General features: G+C 49.0%; 1 protein-coding gene across 1 annotated transcript in view; it reads right to left on the minus strand.

The window, feature by feature from the left end:
• Positions 1-15,830, minus strand: part of LOC121171083 (mucin-4-like) — a 29,200-nt gene extending 13,370 nt beyond the window's left edge. Inside the window, exons 1-14 of the mRNA XM_041002567.1 lie at positions 15,561-15,830; positions 14,853-14,919; positions 14,496-14,759; positions 13,774-14,048; positions 13,098-13,272; positions 12,803-13,004; positions 9,396-9,654; positions 8,130-8,573; positions 6,282-6,404; positions 4,978-5,111; positions 4,068-4,232; positions 3,141-3,296; positions 1,958-2,088; positions 88-176 (exon numbers count right to left, since the gene is read on the minus strand). Of these exons, the coding sequence (XP_040858501.1) occupies positions 88-176; positions 1,958-2,088; positions 3,141-3,296; positions 4,068-4,232; positions 4,978-5,111; positions 6,282-6,404; positions 8,130-8,573; positions 9,396-9,654; positions 12,803-13,004; positions 13,098-13,272; positions 13,774-14,048; positions 14,496-14,759; positions 14,853-14,919; positions 15,561-15,756 (2,680 nt within the window). The 5' untranslated portion in view covers positions 15,757-15,830. The remainder of the gene's footprint in view (positions 1-87; positions 177-1,957; positions 2,089-3,140; positions 3,297-4,067; positions 4,233-4,977; positions 5,112-6,281; positions 6,405-8,129; positions 8,574-9,395; positions 9,655-12,802; positions 13,005-13,097; positions 13,273-13,773; positions 14,049-14,495; positions 14,760-14,852; positions 14,920-15,560) is intronic.
• Between the last annotated feature and the right edge of the window lie 251 nt (positions 15,831-16,081).

Below are 16,081 nucleotides of genomic sequence, written 5' to 3' on the forward strand. Positions count from 1 at the left end.
GTAGCAAGCTGCCCTCAGGACTGCCGTGGTGTGCAGAGTAGAGGGAAGGGAGCCCCAGGGAGAAGTACCATCAGGGAATGCCCTTACCTAATCTGGAATTCAGCAACTGGTCCGGACGATACCTCTCCCACACTGGCCGGAATGTCAGTGGACTGTTGGCAAAATACCCGTCTCCACTGCAGGCAAAGGAGGGGCTCTCAGAAGTCGGCATACACAGGCCCGAGAGCAAACTCTCAGTGAGAAGTTCATTTGTTCACTTAGCTGGTTAATCAGCCCATCAACCCTCACATGCCTGGCTGGTCAGCCGCTGGCCAGTCAACAGGTCAGTCGTTCAACCTGAACCACCCAATGTGTTCTCTGAGCAGGACTGCAGGGAACTGGCAGGCCCACTTGGCCATGAGAGGGGCATGAAAACAGGGTTCCTTCTTGTTTGTTTCCATCAACCCAGGAAGTGGAGTGAGATACAGCAGAGTGGATGGTACACTATGAGGGTGGGGAGCATCTCTGCTCTGAGCCAGCAACGCTTGCACCTGTGGATTCCAGCTGTTGTAAATTTGGTGACCACAGGCAAGTTGCTTATGCTCTCTGGCTCTTTGTGTTTGCACAAGTGTCAGAGGGATTACAATTAGGGCAGGTGTTTGCACAATGGCTAAGGCACCATGTGGGACACTTGCATCCCAAATCAGAGTGCCTGGATTAGAGTTCCCACCCTGCTTGTGAGCCACCTTCCTGCTAATGAGCACCATAGGAGGCAGTGGATGACAGCACATGGGTTCCTGCCACTCATGTGGGAGACCTGGGTGGAGTTGCTGGGCTCCTGGCTTTGACCTGTTCCAACCCTGACTGCTCTGGGTTCTTGGGGAGTGAACCAATGGATGGATTCTCTCTCTCTCTTTCTCCCTCTCTCCTTGTCTCATTTGTCTTTCAAATATCTAAAATTTTTTCCCCTAAAAGGAATTGCATTAGCATCCATCTCACAACACTGAAAGAATTCAGTTGCAGTAACATTTGCAAATCTGTCAGCATGGAGTGAAGACTGGAAACAAGGGCACAGACACCTCCACCTGCACAGCCACCACCACCATCCTCAGTGTTGGCTGCAGGAGGACAGCAGGGAGTGATCGCCTCTAGCTTGGGTCCACAGAGCAGAGGTTCCTGGTCTCCTGTCTGACACAGGCTAGATGGCACCCAACATGCATTATGCCTCCCTTGGGCATGCTCATGTTGGTGTAAAATTTCCAGCTGATTGGGTAATTCCACTCCTTTCTTTTTCATCTGGCACATCCAGAAACAAGTAAAAGCACTATAATTGGAATGATAACCTGCATGTCTGCCAGGACAAGCAGAAACAATGTGTACCAATTACCAACAGCAAATGACATGTGACCATCACAACTGTCACACACCAGCATGTCTGCTGAACCATTAAGTCAGACACTAAGATGCCTCATGTACAAGAATCCCCATTCAACCATCCACAGTTCCTGCCTCCTGTCACGTGCTCTGACTAGGTGAAGAATTCCCAGGTCAGAAAGGCAGACTCCAGCCTCCTATGTCTCAGTCCAAATCCTTGCTTTGCCACTTCCTCTATGACCTTAGGCAAGTGACTGATCATTTGTAGTCCAACTCGCTTATCTGTAGAGTAGGGTAGTAAATGGTGTCTACTGTTACTATCGTTTGTTACTATTCCAATACTTGAGAAATCAAGACAGGCTAGCCAATGTCAGTGGAAATCAGGAAAATCAAATCTCTGGGAAGACAGTGAAAGGACAGGTGGAAATTTTTGAATTGGAAAAAGTCGGGTATGAGGCTCCACCAGAATTGGAGTCAGCATGTGTCCGAAGCATCAGCAAGGAGGAGCCTTGCCTTGTCCTAGACATGAGAATGTTGGTAGAGCAAACCCCGCTCTGCACCCTCTGGGTCACCAGCTCAGCACAGCCAATCACTCCCATCTTACCTGGAGAAGCCCATGAGGACCGAGTTGCCTGGGCGCTGGGCCACATCCCATTGCATCCCACCACTCTGGTAAAGAAACAGGGCATAGGACCTGCTCCCATCGGTGGAGAGAACGGCCTGGTAGGTGCTCGTCTGTTGTTGGTGGGAGGCAAACAGAAGGAATTCCATGTGAGAGATGAGGTCTCCTCCCTAATTCCCCCATCCTTGCCCTGACACACACACATCAGGGCAATGACATGGGCTCAAAATGTTGGCAAATGCAGGATTGGTTAGGGCAGCTTTTTGATGAGAATCAAGCACTTAACCTTGAAAGATTGGCCTGCTGAGACTTGTTAGCTGGGAGGGGAGATAAAGGAGTATGGGTTAGAGTATAGTTAGAAGATGGTTTATGAGCAAAGCTACATAATCCTGGGATATTAAACCGGATATCAGAGCACTGGGGGAGACTTAATTAACTTCCAAAGGAATATTTAAGGACACTGAGCACTTATTTTCTGCGCCTGAACAATGTGGAGAGCTGCAACCAGGCAGGGGTTTGGGGGAGGGTTGGTTTTCTAAAGACACAGGCCTTTGTAAAGTAGCTACTGACTTCACTGAGTGAATGAATCAGTGGGTTAACTGAAGACCTCACTTCATGGCTAGGTGACCTTAAACAAGTTGCTTCTTTCTCTAACAATTGTCTTCCTCATCCTGAATGTAAATAAGCACATGGGGTTGAGCCACGTGTAACTGCCAACAGTCTGACACACAAAATGCCATTCCCAGTTCCAATCTCACAATATCTGGTTTTTGGGGGGTAGTTTTGAGATCATGCAAGTTCAGGGAACTTAAAAAAATGTAGACAAATGGAATTAAAAGGTATATTTACTTTGGTGTCAAGGATTTTTTAAATCCATGCATGCTTTTTTTAATAATACACACTTTTTTCATAGGCATGGATTTCAACTTTTTTTTCTTTTGCAACAAAATCAACATACCTTTTAATTCTACTTCCCTGTGTAAAGGCCCAGGGCAGGCCCAGCTCACAATGAGTGCCCAGCTATGGAGGGCGTGGCTGGGGCTGCTAGAGTCGGGGCTGCTTCCCTGAGTCAGAGAGAAGCTCCTGCCTAGGATTCCAGGATGACTGGAAGGAGATGGCTCACAGGGAGCTGCCCTGGGTCCACAAACCCCAGAGGTCCACTCACCCCAGAGGTCCACTGGGCAGGATAGGCAGGGGCATCGACCCAGGTGATCTTTAAGGTCCACTTGGCTTTGTAGCTCCAGGAGTTTGTGAACCTTCTAATCCAAGACTCCACCTGCCTGACTAGTGGGTTATATTGGTCATAGAATGTCTCATATTCCTGCAAAAGGAGGGGAGATAGGAATAAAAAAAAAATCAGCAGACATGACGTTTCTTGAGAGACTCCCCTGCCACCTCCCACCCCCCACACACACTTTCTCTGCTTGGGGATCCTACTCACCTGAGACCTCCTACTTCCTGATCCTTCTCTATCCCAGCCCTGGATTTTTGCAATGAGCTTTTCTGACCCTGAGATCAATGCCAATGTGGACTGCACAGAAGCCTGGGTGTGTGGGATGGAAGGTCCTGGCCCAGAAATCCAAGTCTCCTATAACTGAACTCACAACCCTTAGCTCCAACCAGCTCAGAGAGTATAGCTACTCGTCCCCAATTTTACTTCCCCATGTTTAGTGGCTTTGGGGGGACCAACACATATCTCCTCCTCTTTGGAGCCTCTGCAGCAATCTCTGCATGGCAGGGCTACTGGACTCATTTGCTGCAGTAGCTTTCATCCTATGCTCGCACCTGTTGGAATTCTTAACACACACCAGGAGCTCAGGAGGACTCCCGCTTGATGAAGACAAGCTCCCCACACCCCTCCCCGCAGCCCTATTCTAAACTCACACTGAATTCCAGCCCTCACCTCTGGCACTTGCAGGTCTCCTCGCAGTTGGCAGGAAACATTCTTGAACCTGAGTGCTCCAGATGAGCTTACTTCCCCACTCCCTTATCTAAGCCACCCCATCACTTGCCCCTGTCAGTCCAAGGGTGGGTAGAAGGAGCCCTAGCAATACCCTCTCTGTGGCCATTTGTCTCCCGGGCTGGGTCCCACCTGATAAAATATGGTTCCCCGGTGGCTGGAGAAGTCAGCATCATCCCAGAAGGGAGCCACCACAGCCATGGTATCCCAGGCTGTGAAGCCTCGGCTAGGCGGATTGGGATAGGAGAAGATCTGGTTGTCTGAGTCCGGGAAAATGATCTGGCCATTGTCTGTGAACTGAGCACACAGTTGCAGGGTTACCATCAGGGAGGGTTGTGTGCAGGCAGGGGACAGTGCCTGCCTCAGGTCAGCTCCTCAGAAATAGGATGTCCAAGGACAGTTTAGGGCAGATGGTTCGAGCTGTCAACAGCCCCCGGGAGGGCGCCTCATCCCTCCCTTGCTGTCTGTGGAAGCCCTGCACACAGTGATTTCACACAAGTACCCTCTCCCAACAACTGGTCTCCTATCCTAAGGCAACAGGGTTTGTGTTTATCTTGCCTCAGTGGGAGACGCCCTGTCGGTACCCCTCAGCCTTGTCCTGAGGCTGGGGGCACATGAGACTCCTCCTTCAACGCTGTGCTACCCTCTCATAGTGTCTCTCATAGTGTCTCATGGTCCCTGCCATTCCAGCTCCACACAGGGGGACATGCGGCAGAGAACCAGGAAGTCATTACAGAAAATGGCAACTGCAGGAACCAGCCAGATTCTGCAGGGTCGCCTTCGATTGGGAGCCAGGTCTTCTGAAAGCCACAGGGAACTGCCTGAGCTCAGGGTTGTCTCCCGGGCTAAGGCCATGCCTCACTCCCCGTCCACTTCAGCGGGAGCCCTGACTGGGAATTTGCGTGCATGTGCCTTCTTACGTAGGCACGCACGCACGCATGCACGCACTGACGTACACGGCTGCCTTTCGCCCTGCCCCCTGTTCATGATCCCCTGCTGTGCATCACGGACCCAGGATCTTGGGCGCAGCAGGGGAACTCACGTAAAGGAAATCTCTCAGAGAGGAGCCCAGAGGGAAGCCAATGTGAAGCTTGAAGAGGTGCGAGGTGAAGTCCACAGTTCTCCTGACGAACTGAGTGTCTCCAACGATTGGGCCGTAAGTAAGGAGAGGGATGCCTGGAGCAGGGAGGGAAGGGTAGGAGAGTTCTCGTGTGCCTTGACCTCAAGCCAGGCTCAGAGGGATACTTGCCTCATCCCTGCTCGCTCTTTTTGCAGGCGGGGAGAGTGGGCTGCGAACCTTCAAGCACTCTACCCCTCACTTTCCTTCGTGTTTACCACACCGCACCTAGTCCCAGCCTGACCCACTGAGAGAGGAAATTGATTCCTGTCAACAGCCTGCACCACCTCTGTCATGGCAGCCATGACTCCTTTAACGTCCAAAGGCCAGACTCCTGTGCAGTGAGCATTAGTCATGCAAAGGCTGTCTTTTCACCAACGACAGAGCTGCTTCTTGAGTTGGGATTTCTCCAGATAAGCCTTCTTAGGTTGAGGAGCCTGGTCCTAAATATTTCCCAGAAGGGTCTCCTCCCTTCTGTAGGGGTGCCAGCCATTGCTTGGTGCCCTCGGTTGCCCTTGCTGGGAATCCTGCAGTGGTCTCTTTGTTGTTCTCCTTGCCTCTCTCTCTCTCTCTCTCTCTCTCTCTCTCTCACACACACACACACACACACACACCCAACTCACCTCTTATCACTCCTTTCCTTGCTTTCAGCAATCCCCAGTGCTTTGGAAATCTATGCAACCCTGGGAAGGTGCTCACCCCCGTATCTTGGTTACAGCTGCTCAAACCTCTCCTATCCATTCAGGATGCTCCTCTTCCTGTTGCTCCCACTCTCGCCAGGAAGCCTCTCATCCCCCTGGAAGCCATGCCCATGTGCCATAGGAACTGTTGATGGAGGGTACTTGATACTCTGGGCTAATTCCTTTAACAGCACTTACCAGGGCAGATCTGTCTCCTGCTAAATGGCATCTTGGTCATTTCTCTGTCATTAGCTCCCATCCTAGTGCCATGCACAAAGCTAGCACTTCACTCTTGTGCTGCCTTACTGTTCTCTGTAAGGCCCTTTTGACTTGACAAAGCAGAAACTGTGAGCAAACCAGATTTTGGTTGTATCACCTCTCTGTAGGAATACATGGAGCAGATGCACTTGCCATGATCCAGATGAGGCTGTGGAGATACCTGGACGACTGGGTCTTCAATGGTAGCTGCCATTCAACTACTACAACTATAACATCTACATCTGGGTTGGTGGCAGGGTGGAGAGGACCCACCTCCACAACATCACTCACTTTTCCCCTGCTGAACAGTGGATGTAGTGGGTGTGGAGGTTGTACGAGTCAGGGAGGTTGCTGGGGACGGTGACAGTGTTCTGCTTCTCCCATCATTTGTCCACAGTAAGGTTGTGACGATTCCTGGATATGGAGGAAGAGAAGACAGGAATGAGTGTTATAGTCAGAGCATAGCAGAGTCGAAGGGATTCACAGAGAACTGGAGCTGAAAAAGACAGCTAGAAGCCTTCTTGGCCTGCCTTCTGTCATACCCAAACCACTGCTCACATGAGAAGTTTTCCACTGTGGCCAAAGTTATGGTGACCCACCACACCTGCTGCTCACTCCTTCTGCTGGTTGGTTTGATCTTGGCCCTACCCTAAAATGCTGGTTTATCCACATTATCTAGTACTTCCTCTAGGGTGAATTGAGCCAATGGACCATTAGAAGACATTGGAGTCCCCACCAACTTGGTGCTTTGGAATTCGTTGTGGAGCCTGAAGAAGCTGTGGATGAGGAGGAAGTGCTGTCAGCTGGCAAGGGTATGGTATGACCTGGGAATGGAGAGGAGGGGTTTACAGTAACAGGAAGAACAGGAACTGTTTGGGACAATTAAAAATTACTAGGAGAAGACTGAAAACAAGGTATGGTCTGAGTTGTAACAGAGCTACTAAAGGGAGTAGACATTGAGGAACAGCAGTCTCTGAAAGACTGGCGAGCAGGAGAGCGAGATGCTGTGGATGAATCAGGCATGGTCTTGACTGAAGGTGGAAATGATAATGTCAGTGTAGAATATAAAATGCTGTAGGACTCAATTGCTTGGGATTTGTTGCCTGGGGGTGGTAGTAGATGCTGTTGTTGTAATAGCCGCAGGATGATCACTGGGGGGTGTACCAGGGATGCCCACTGAGGAGGTAGGGACTTGTGTGGCTTGTGTGAAGGAGACGTGGGCATGCACAGATGGAGTGCCCACCGCGGTTGTGTTCTCATGGAACACTGACCTAGGAACTGTTGTCTGAGCTTCTTTGCTTGTGGTCAAAATGGAGGGAGGAGAACTAGAGGCTGCATCACTCAGGATGGCGGGATCTACCACAGATGGTCCTGCTGTTGTCCCTGAAGACCAAGTTGGCATTGATGTTGGGGTCTCATGGCTATAGTTGACTGATGTTGAGATAGAGATTGTGCTGCTGCCTGAAGGTGCTGCAGTGTGAGCCTCAGTGTGTAAAGATGTGTGCCTGCTGGCTGAGGGTGTGGGAGGTGTTGTTGTGACTGTTGAGAAGGCATCAGTGACGTGGGATACCAAGATGCTAACTTCTGATCCTCCAGTGGTTCCTGTTCTTTGAGTGTGAGCCATCTGGGAACCAGTTGGATTTTCTTGAGGAGAGGTGTTGGAAGAGGTTGTCCAGTCGGTTGAGCCATGAGAGATGGTGGGAAGAGAAGTGCTGGATCCTGCAACAGAGCTCATTCCTGTGATCCCAGAGGCCATGCCATGACTGGCTGCAGTCAACAGCAGCTGAGTAGTTGATGGAGTGGTGTTGTTGTCACTGGAGGGAGTTGTTGAGAAGCTGGTGATCTTACCTGAAGTGGATGCTTCCACAACAGCATTTCCTGGTGCTGTGCTTCCTGCCATTGGGGAGGATGTGGCAGCTGTGCCTGCTGAGGTGATGTCTGAGACCAAGGAAGTGAGAGTGTTGGTGTCTACTTTTCTGCTGGTTTCAGTGCTTTGGGTCTGGTGGGTTTGGGAAATGGCTGGGGCTGAGTCAGGTGAGGTATATGTAGAGGGCAGTGTCACCTGTTCTTTAAGGCTCCCTGTTGTGGAGATTACAGACATGGTGTGGAGACTGGTGCTTGTTCTAAAAGGTAACCTACCTCGTGAGGTCCTCAAGGTGGTGTCAGGGCTGATTGATGATACCCTTGCTTCTGTGTTTGTGTGACTGTCCTCAGAGGATACTGGGTTGTCACTGTCCTTGGGAGGTTCCTCTTCAGAATCACTTTCTTCGGGTGAATATTTACTTGATGTTGATGAGGAAGCTGTAGTTGTTACTACGTTTACTGAACCAGCCACATAGGGGCCTGAATTCATGCTTTGGTATTTTTGTGTGGTCTCTGTGGCGTGAGTGTGAACTGTCTGGGAATTCAAAAACAGTTTCTCAGCAGCATGAGTGGTAGAACGTGATGATGACTGTCCCGCTAGGCCTGCTGGTGTAGAAACATCAAAGGCCGTGTTCCTTGTAGCCATGGCTGAAACATCTCCTGGGGTCACCTGGCTGGTGACAGGGCTAGACCACAGTTCAGCATCAATGGGTAGAGACACTGTAGAGGTAGGCATGTGAATGGAGGCATTGATTACTGGGTGGGAGGTAGACTTGTCTGCTTCAGTAACTATGGAGCTGCCAGGATTCCTAGGGCTGTGTGTAGAGTTCATGGAGTGTGATATTTTCCTGGGAGTGGTAGTAGATGCTGTTGTTGTAATAGCCGCAGGATGATCACTGGGGGGTGTACCAGGGATGCCCACTGAGGAGGTAGGGACTTGTGTGGCTTGTGTGAAGGAGACGTGGGCATGCACAGATGGAGTGCCCACCGCGGTTGTGTTCTCATGGAACACTGACCTAGGAACTGTTGTCTGAGCTTCTTTGCTTGTGGTCAAAATGGAGGGAGGAGAACTAGAGGCTGCATCACTCAGGATGGCGGGATCTACCACAGATGGTCCTGCTGTTGTCCCTGAAGACCAAGTTGGCATTGATGTTGGGGTCTCATGGCTATAGTTGACTGATGTTGAGATAGAGATTGTGCTGCTGCCTGAAGGTGCTGCAGTGTGAGCCTCAGTGTGTGAAGATGTGTGCCTGCTGGCTGAGGGTGTGGGAGGTGTTGTTGTGACTGTTGAGAAGGCATCAGTGACGTGGGATACCAAGATGCTAACTTCTGATCCTCCAGTGGTTCCTGTTCTTTGAGTGTGAGCCATCTGGGAACCAGTTGGATTTTCTTGAGGAGAGGTCTGGTGGGTTTGGGAAATGGCTGGGGCTGAGTCGGGTGAGGTATATGTAGAGGGCAGTGTCACCTGTTCTTTAAGGCTCCCTGTTGTGGAGATTACAGACATGGTGTGGAGACTGGTGCTTGTTCTAAAAGGTAACCTACCTCGTGAGGTCCTCAAGGTGATGTCAGGGCTGATTGATGATACCCTTGCTTCTGTGTTTGTGTGACTGTCCTCAGAGGATACTGGGTTGTCACTGTCCTTGGGAGGTTCCTCTTCAGAATCACTTTCTTCGGGTGAATATTTACTTGATGTTGATGAGGAAGCTGTAGTTGTTACTACGTTTACTGAACCAGCCACATAGGGGCCTGAATTCATGCTTTGGTATTTTTGTGTGGTCTCTGTGGCGTGAGTGTGAACTGTCTGGGAATTCAAAAACAGTTTCTCAGCAGCATGAGTGGTAGAACGTGATGATGACTGTCCCGCTAGGCCTGCTGGTGTAGAAACATCAAAGGCCGTGTTCCTTGTAGCCATGGCTGAGACATCTCCTGGGGTCACCTGGCTGGTGACAGGGCTAGACCACAGTTCAGCATCAATGGGTAGAGACACTGTAGAGGTAGGCATGTGAATGGAGGCATTGATTACTGGGTGGGAGGTAGACTTGTCTGCTTCAGTAACTATGGAGCTGCCAGGATTCCTAGGGCTGTGTGTAGAGTTCATGGAGTGTGATATTTTCCTGGGAGTGGTAGTAGATGCTGTTGTTGTAATAGCCGCAGGATGATCACTGGGGGGTGTACCAGGGATGCCCACTGAGGAGGTAGGGACTTGTGTGGCTTGTGTGAAGGAGACGTGGGCATGCACAGATGGAGTGCCCACCGCGGTTGTGTTCTCATGGAACACTGACCTAGGAACTGTTGTCTGAGCTTCTTTGCTTGTGGTCAAAATGGAGGGAGGAGAACTAGAGGCTGCATCACTCAGGATGGCGGGATCTACCACAGATGGTCCTGCTGTTGTCCCTGAAGACCAAGTTGGCATTGATGTTGGGGTCTCATGGCTATAGTTGACTGATGTTGAGATAGAGATTGTGCTGCTGCCTGAAGGTGCTGCAGTGTGAGCCTCAGTGTGTGAAGATGTGTGCCTGCTGGCTGAGGGTGTGGGAGGTGTTGTTGTGACTGTTGAGAAGGCATCAGTGACGTGGGATACCAAGATGCTAACTTCTGATCCTCCAGTGGTTCCTGTTCTTTGAGTGTGAGCCATCTGGGAACCAGTTGGATTTTCTTGAGGAGAGGTGTTGGAAGAGGTTGTCCAGTCGGTTGAGCCATGAGAGATGGTGGGAAGAGAAGTGCTGGATCCTGCAACAGAGCTCATTCCTGTGATCCCAGAGGCCATGCCATGACTGGCTGCAGTCAACAGCAGCTGAGTAGTTGATGGAGTGGTGTTGTTGTCACTGGAGGGAGTTGTTGAGAAGCTGGTGATCTTACCTGAAGTGGATGCTTCCACAACAGCATTTCCTGGTGCTGTGCTTCCTGCCATTGGGGAGGATGTGGCAGCTGTGCCTGCTGAGGTGAAGTCTGAGACCAAGGAAGTGAGAGTGTTGGTGTCTACTTTTCTGCTGGTTTCAGTGCTTTGGGTCTGGTGGGTTTGGGAAATGGCTGGGGCTGAGTCAGGTGAGGTATATGTAGAGGGCAGTGTCACCTGTTCTTTAAGGCTCCCTGTTGTGGAGATTACAGACATGGTGTGGGGACTGGTGCTTGTTCTAAATGATGCTTGTTCTGAGGTCCTCAAGGTGGTGTCAGGGCTGGTTGATGATACCCTTGCTTCTGTGTTTGTGTGACTGTCCTTGGAAGATACTGGGTCATAGGTTACAACTTCACCTGTGGTGTATGCTTCTGGAGACATGCTTTCTGCAGGTGAATGTCTGTTTGGCAGGGATGAAGAAGGTGTAGTTGTTACTACATGGACTTTTTCTGTCATGGGAAATACTGAAGTCATCATTTGGAATTCTCTTGTGGATTGTTTGGCTTGATCTGTCTGGGAGCTAGGTAGATATTCCTGTGCAGATGCACTGGTAAACCATGATAACTCAGTTTTTGACCATGCTGTAGGTGTTTCTTGGGATGTATGTCTGTCTGTTGCAAATGAAGGAGATGGGGATGTCACCATTTCCATGTCCCAAGTCATATCAGAGCTTGGAGTCCTGACTTCATTCTCACCAGCAGTCCCTGAAATTTGTGGCCATTGTGTCTGGGAAAGTGCTACTATGGTTTTTTGAGTAGAGGTGCTCACATCTGGCTGTGTGTTTGACTCTTTTAGTTCCCCTGTTGTTGAGACTTCAGGTGTCACCCAAACTATAGCACCAGCTGTTGAAGGAGTTGCACTTACTGTGCCAAGGATACGTGTAACTCCTGTTGGCAAGGACAACAGTTCTTTTGGAAATGGAGTTGTGTTGCTATCAGTAGAGACTGGGGAAGTTAACATTGTCATTTTCTCTGGAATGAATGCTTTCTGAGACATACTTGTAGAGACCAGGCTGCTGTCATGAGACTGTCCTGGGGTTTCTGAGGTTTGACTCTTGTTGGTGGTAGCACTTGTTGATATTTTGAAAGTTGAAGAAGTAATTGAAAGGGGTGGTGGTGACACTTTAGAAGTGAATGCAGGCATGCTTGCAGTCATAGGTGGTGCTGTGTTCCCTATATTTGCTACAGTGGAATCAGTGGATGTTGGCACTTTGAGCATCTTTGTTGTTGTTGGGGATGTGTTTCTGACAGTAGAAGGAGGTACAGTGGTTCTTTCAGTTGAAAGAGCTGTTTTCTGAGAAATGATCGGTGTCAAAGTGTGCCCACTCGGAAATGCCGCAGGAGTTGATGTGGTCACCTCAGTGGAGGCATTGGTGTGCAATGCTTTGGTAACCTCCACATTCAAAGACTGGGAATTCTGAGAAAACTCTGATGTCTCCTGCACAAGAGTCCTAGAAGTTGCTGTTGTTGGTCCTGCTGATGTAGTTGGCAATGATAGTACTATTGTCCCAGGAATACGGCTTGTAGATACATTGAGTAAGGCATCTGCTGTGTTTTGTGGAGTATGATCTGTAAAGGTTGGCCTGGTGACCATTCCTAATATCGCTTGGTGGATGCTCCTGACGCTGGAAGGGAAAGAGACAGTTGACTCACCTGGCACAGAGAGTGTCAAGGAAGAGCTCCATGAGGTATCCTGACTAGATGATGGGGTAGAGTACACTATTGAGTTTTCTTTCCTATCAGCGGTAGTGGAGAATGCTAATGACTCTACTGGAACATTCCCAGAAGTAGATGATGACATGTCTCTTGTGGTTGCCAGAGTCGAATGTGAGGAGGTGTTCCTTAAGAACACATCATATGTTATATTGCTAAATGCGGAAAGAGATGTGGCAGTATCTCTGATACCGGATGTTGTGTGAGAGACTGTTTCTGTATAAGTGTGTCCACTTGGAGAAGGTGTAGGGAATGATGTGGTAGTATTAACGGGGAGATTGGTGGGAGACTGACTGCTAGTCTCCATAATCTGAGTCTGAGGGTTTTCTGAAGTTGCTGACGTTTCCTGAGTGGAAGTGCCTATAGAACTTGTCATTGAGCTTTCTTTCATTGTCCTTGCTCTTGTTGGAAGAAGACTCCCAGTTGTCACTGATGTTGTGTCTCCTGTGGTTGCCAGAGTTGAGGCTGATGAAGTTGACATAGTGACCAATTCTGATGCTGTTGGGAGGATCTTGTTGAATGTAGATGATGGAGATGTTCCAGCTGGAGTGGATGTTGCCTCAAAGTGTATCTCTGTTTGGGAGTATCCACTTGATGAAGATGGAGGAATTGATGTGCCTATGTCCATGTGGGTACTTGTTGGAGACTGTTTTCTGGTCTCCGTACTCTGAGTCTGAGCATTTTCTAAAGTTGCAGTTGCTTCCTGGGTGGAGGTCCCTATAGAAGTTACCGTTGAGCTTTCTTTCATTGTTATAGCACTGGTTAGAAAAAGACTCCCAGATGCCAGAGATGTTGAGCCTCTTGTGGTTGCCTGGGTTGAAGATGAAGAAGTTGACATTATGACTAAATCAGATGTTATTTCGTTTGCACTATGGAATGTGGTAGATGATGTTGCCTCAAAGTGTGTCTCTGACCAGTTGTGTCCACTTGCTGAAGATGAAGGGCCTGATGTGGTCACCTCCATGTGGGTACTTGTTGGGGATTGTCTGCTGGTCTCTATACTCTGAGTCAGAGCGTTTTCTGAAGTTGCTGTTGTTTCCTGAGTGGAAGACATTGTAGAAGTGGATACTAAATTTTGTTTGCTTTCAGTGTTTTGAGGAAGACTCCCAGTTGTCAGTGATATTGTGTTTCTTGTGGTTGCCAGAGTTGAGGCTGATGAAGTTGACATAGTGACCAACTCTGGTGCTATTTCATTTGCCTTACTGAATGTCAAAGATGATGGAGATGTTCCAGCTGGAGTGGATGTTGCCTCAGAGTGTGTCTTTGTCCCAGTGTGTCCACTTGATGAAGATTGAGGGCTTGATGTGGTCACGTCCATATGGGTACTTGGAGTGTGTCTGCTGGTCTTTGTACTCTGAATCTGAGGGTTTTCTGAAGTTGCTGATGTTTCCTGAGTGGAGGTCCCTACAGAAGTTGCTGTTGAGCTTTCTTTCATTGTTCTTGCTCTTGTTGGAAGAAGACTCCCAGTTGTCACTGATGTTGTGTCTCCTGTGGTTGCCAGAGTTGAGGCTGAAGAAGATGACATAGTGATCAACTTTGATGCTGTTGGGAGGATCTTGTTGAATGTAGATGGTGGAGATGTTCCAGCTGGAGAGGATGTTGCCTCAGAGTTTGTCTCTGTTTGGGAGTATCCACTTGATGAAGATGGAGGGCTTGATGTGCCTATGTCCATGTGGGTACTTGTTGGAGACTGTTTGCTGGTCTCTGTACTCTGAGTCTGAGCATTTTCCAAAGTTGCAGTTGTTTCCTGGGTGGTGGCCATTGTAGAAGTGGATACTAAATTTTGTTTGCTTTCAGTGTTTTGAGGAAGACTCCCAGTTGTCAGTGATATTGTGTTTCTTGTGGTTGCCAGAGTTGAGGCTGATGAAGTTGACATAGTGACCAACTCTGGTGCTATTTCGTTTGCCTTACTGAATGTCAAAGATGATGGAGATGTTCCAGCTGGAGAGGATGTTGCCTCAGAGTGTGTCTTTGTCCCGGTGTGTCCACTTGAGGAAGATGGAGGGCCTGATGTGCTCACATCCATGTGGGTACTTGTTGGGGATTGTCTGCTGGTCTTTGTACTCTGAATCTGAGGGTTTTCTGAAGTTGCTGATGTTTCCTGAGTGGAGGTCCCTACAGAAGTTGCCGTTGAGCTTTCTTTCATTGTCTTTGCTCTTGTTGGAAGAAGACTCCCAGTTGTCACTGATGTTGTGTCTCCTGTGGTTGCCAGAGTTGAGGCTGATGAAGTTGACATAGTGATCAACTTTGATGCTGTTGGGAGGATCTTGTTGAATGTAGATGGTGGAGATGTTCCAGCTGGAGTGGATGTTGCCTCAAAGTGTGTCTCTGTTTGGGAGTATCCACTTGCTGAAGATGAAGGGCCTGATGTGGTCACCTCCATGTGGGTACTTGTTGGGGATTGTCTGCTGGTCTCTATACTCTGAGTCAGAGCGTTTTCTGAAGTTGCTGTTGTTTCCTGAGTGGAAGACATTGTAGAAGTGGATACTAAATTTTGTTTGCTTTCAGTGTTTTGAGGAAGACTCCCAGTTGTCAGTGATATTGTGTTTCTTGTGGTTGCCAGAGTTGAGGCTGATGAAGTTGACATAGTGACCAACTCTGGTGCTATTTCATTTGCCTTACTGAATGTCAAAGATGATGGAGATGTTCCAGCTGGAGTGGATGTTGCCTCAGAGTGTGTCTCTGTCCCGGTGTGTCCACTTGATGAAGATTGAGGACTTGATGTGGTCTCGTCCATGTGGGTACTTGGAGAGTGTCTGCTGGTCTTTGTACTCTGAATCTGAGGGTTTTCTGAAGTTGCTGATGTTTCCTGAGTGGAGGTCCCTACAGAAGTTGCCGTTGAGCTTTCTTTCATTGTCCTTGCTCTTGTTGGAAGAAGACTCCTAGTTGTCACTGATGTTGTGTCTCCTGTGGTTGCCAGAGTTGAGGCTGAAGAAGTTGACATTGTGATCAACTTTGATGTTGTTGGGAAGATCTTGTGGAGTGTAGATGATGGAGATGTTCCAGAAGGAGAGGATGTTGCCTCAAAGTGTGTCTCTGTTCGGGAGTATCCACTTGAGGAAGATGGAGGAATTGATGTGCCTATGTCCATGTGGGTACTTGTTGGAGACTGTTTGCTGGTCTCTGTACTCTGAGTCTGAGCATTTTCCAAAGTTGCAGTTGTTTCCTGAGTGGAAGACATTGTAGAAGTGGATACTAAATTTTGTTTGCTTTCAGTGTTTTGAGGAAGACTCCCAGTTGTCAGTGATATTGTGTTTCTTGTGGTTGCCAGAGTTGAGGCTGATGAAGTTGACATAGTGACCAACTCTGGTGCTATTTCGTTTGCCTTACTGAATGTCAAAGATGATGGAGATGTTCCAGCTGGAGAGGATGTTGCCTCAGAGTGTGTCTTTGTCCTGGTGTGTCCACTTGAGGAAGATTGAGGGCCTGATGTGCTCACATCCATGTGGGTACCTGTTGGGGATTGTCTGCTGGTCTCTGTACTCTGAATCTGAGGGTTTTCTGAAGTTGCTGATGTTTCCTGAGTGGAGGTCCCTACAGAAGTTGCCGTTGAGCTTTCTTTCATTGTCCTTGCTCTTGTTGGAAGAAGACTCCCAGTTGTCACTGATGTTGTGTCTCCT

This window comes from Ochotona curzoniae, unplaced genomic scaffold (genome assembly GCF_017591425.1).
Source record: "Ochotona curzoniae isolate NIBS_2020 unplaced genomic scaffold, NIBS_Ocur_1.0 scaffold_2587, whole genome shotgun sequence".
NCBI classification, from domain to species: Eukaryota; Metazoa; Chordata; class Mammalia; order Lagomorpha; family Ochotonidae; genus Ochotona; species Ochotona curzoniae.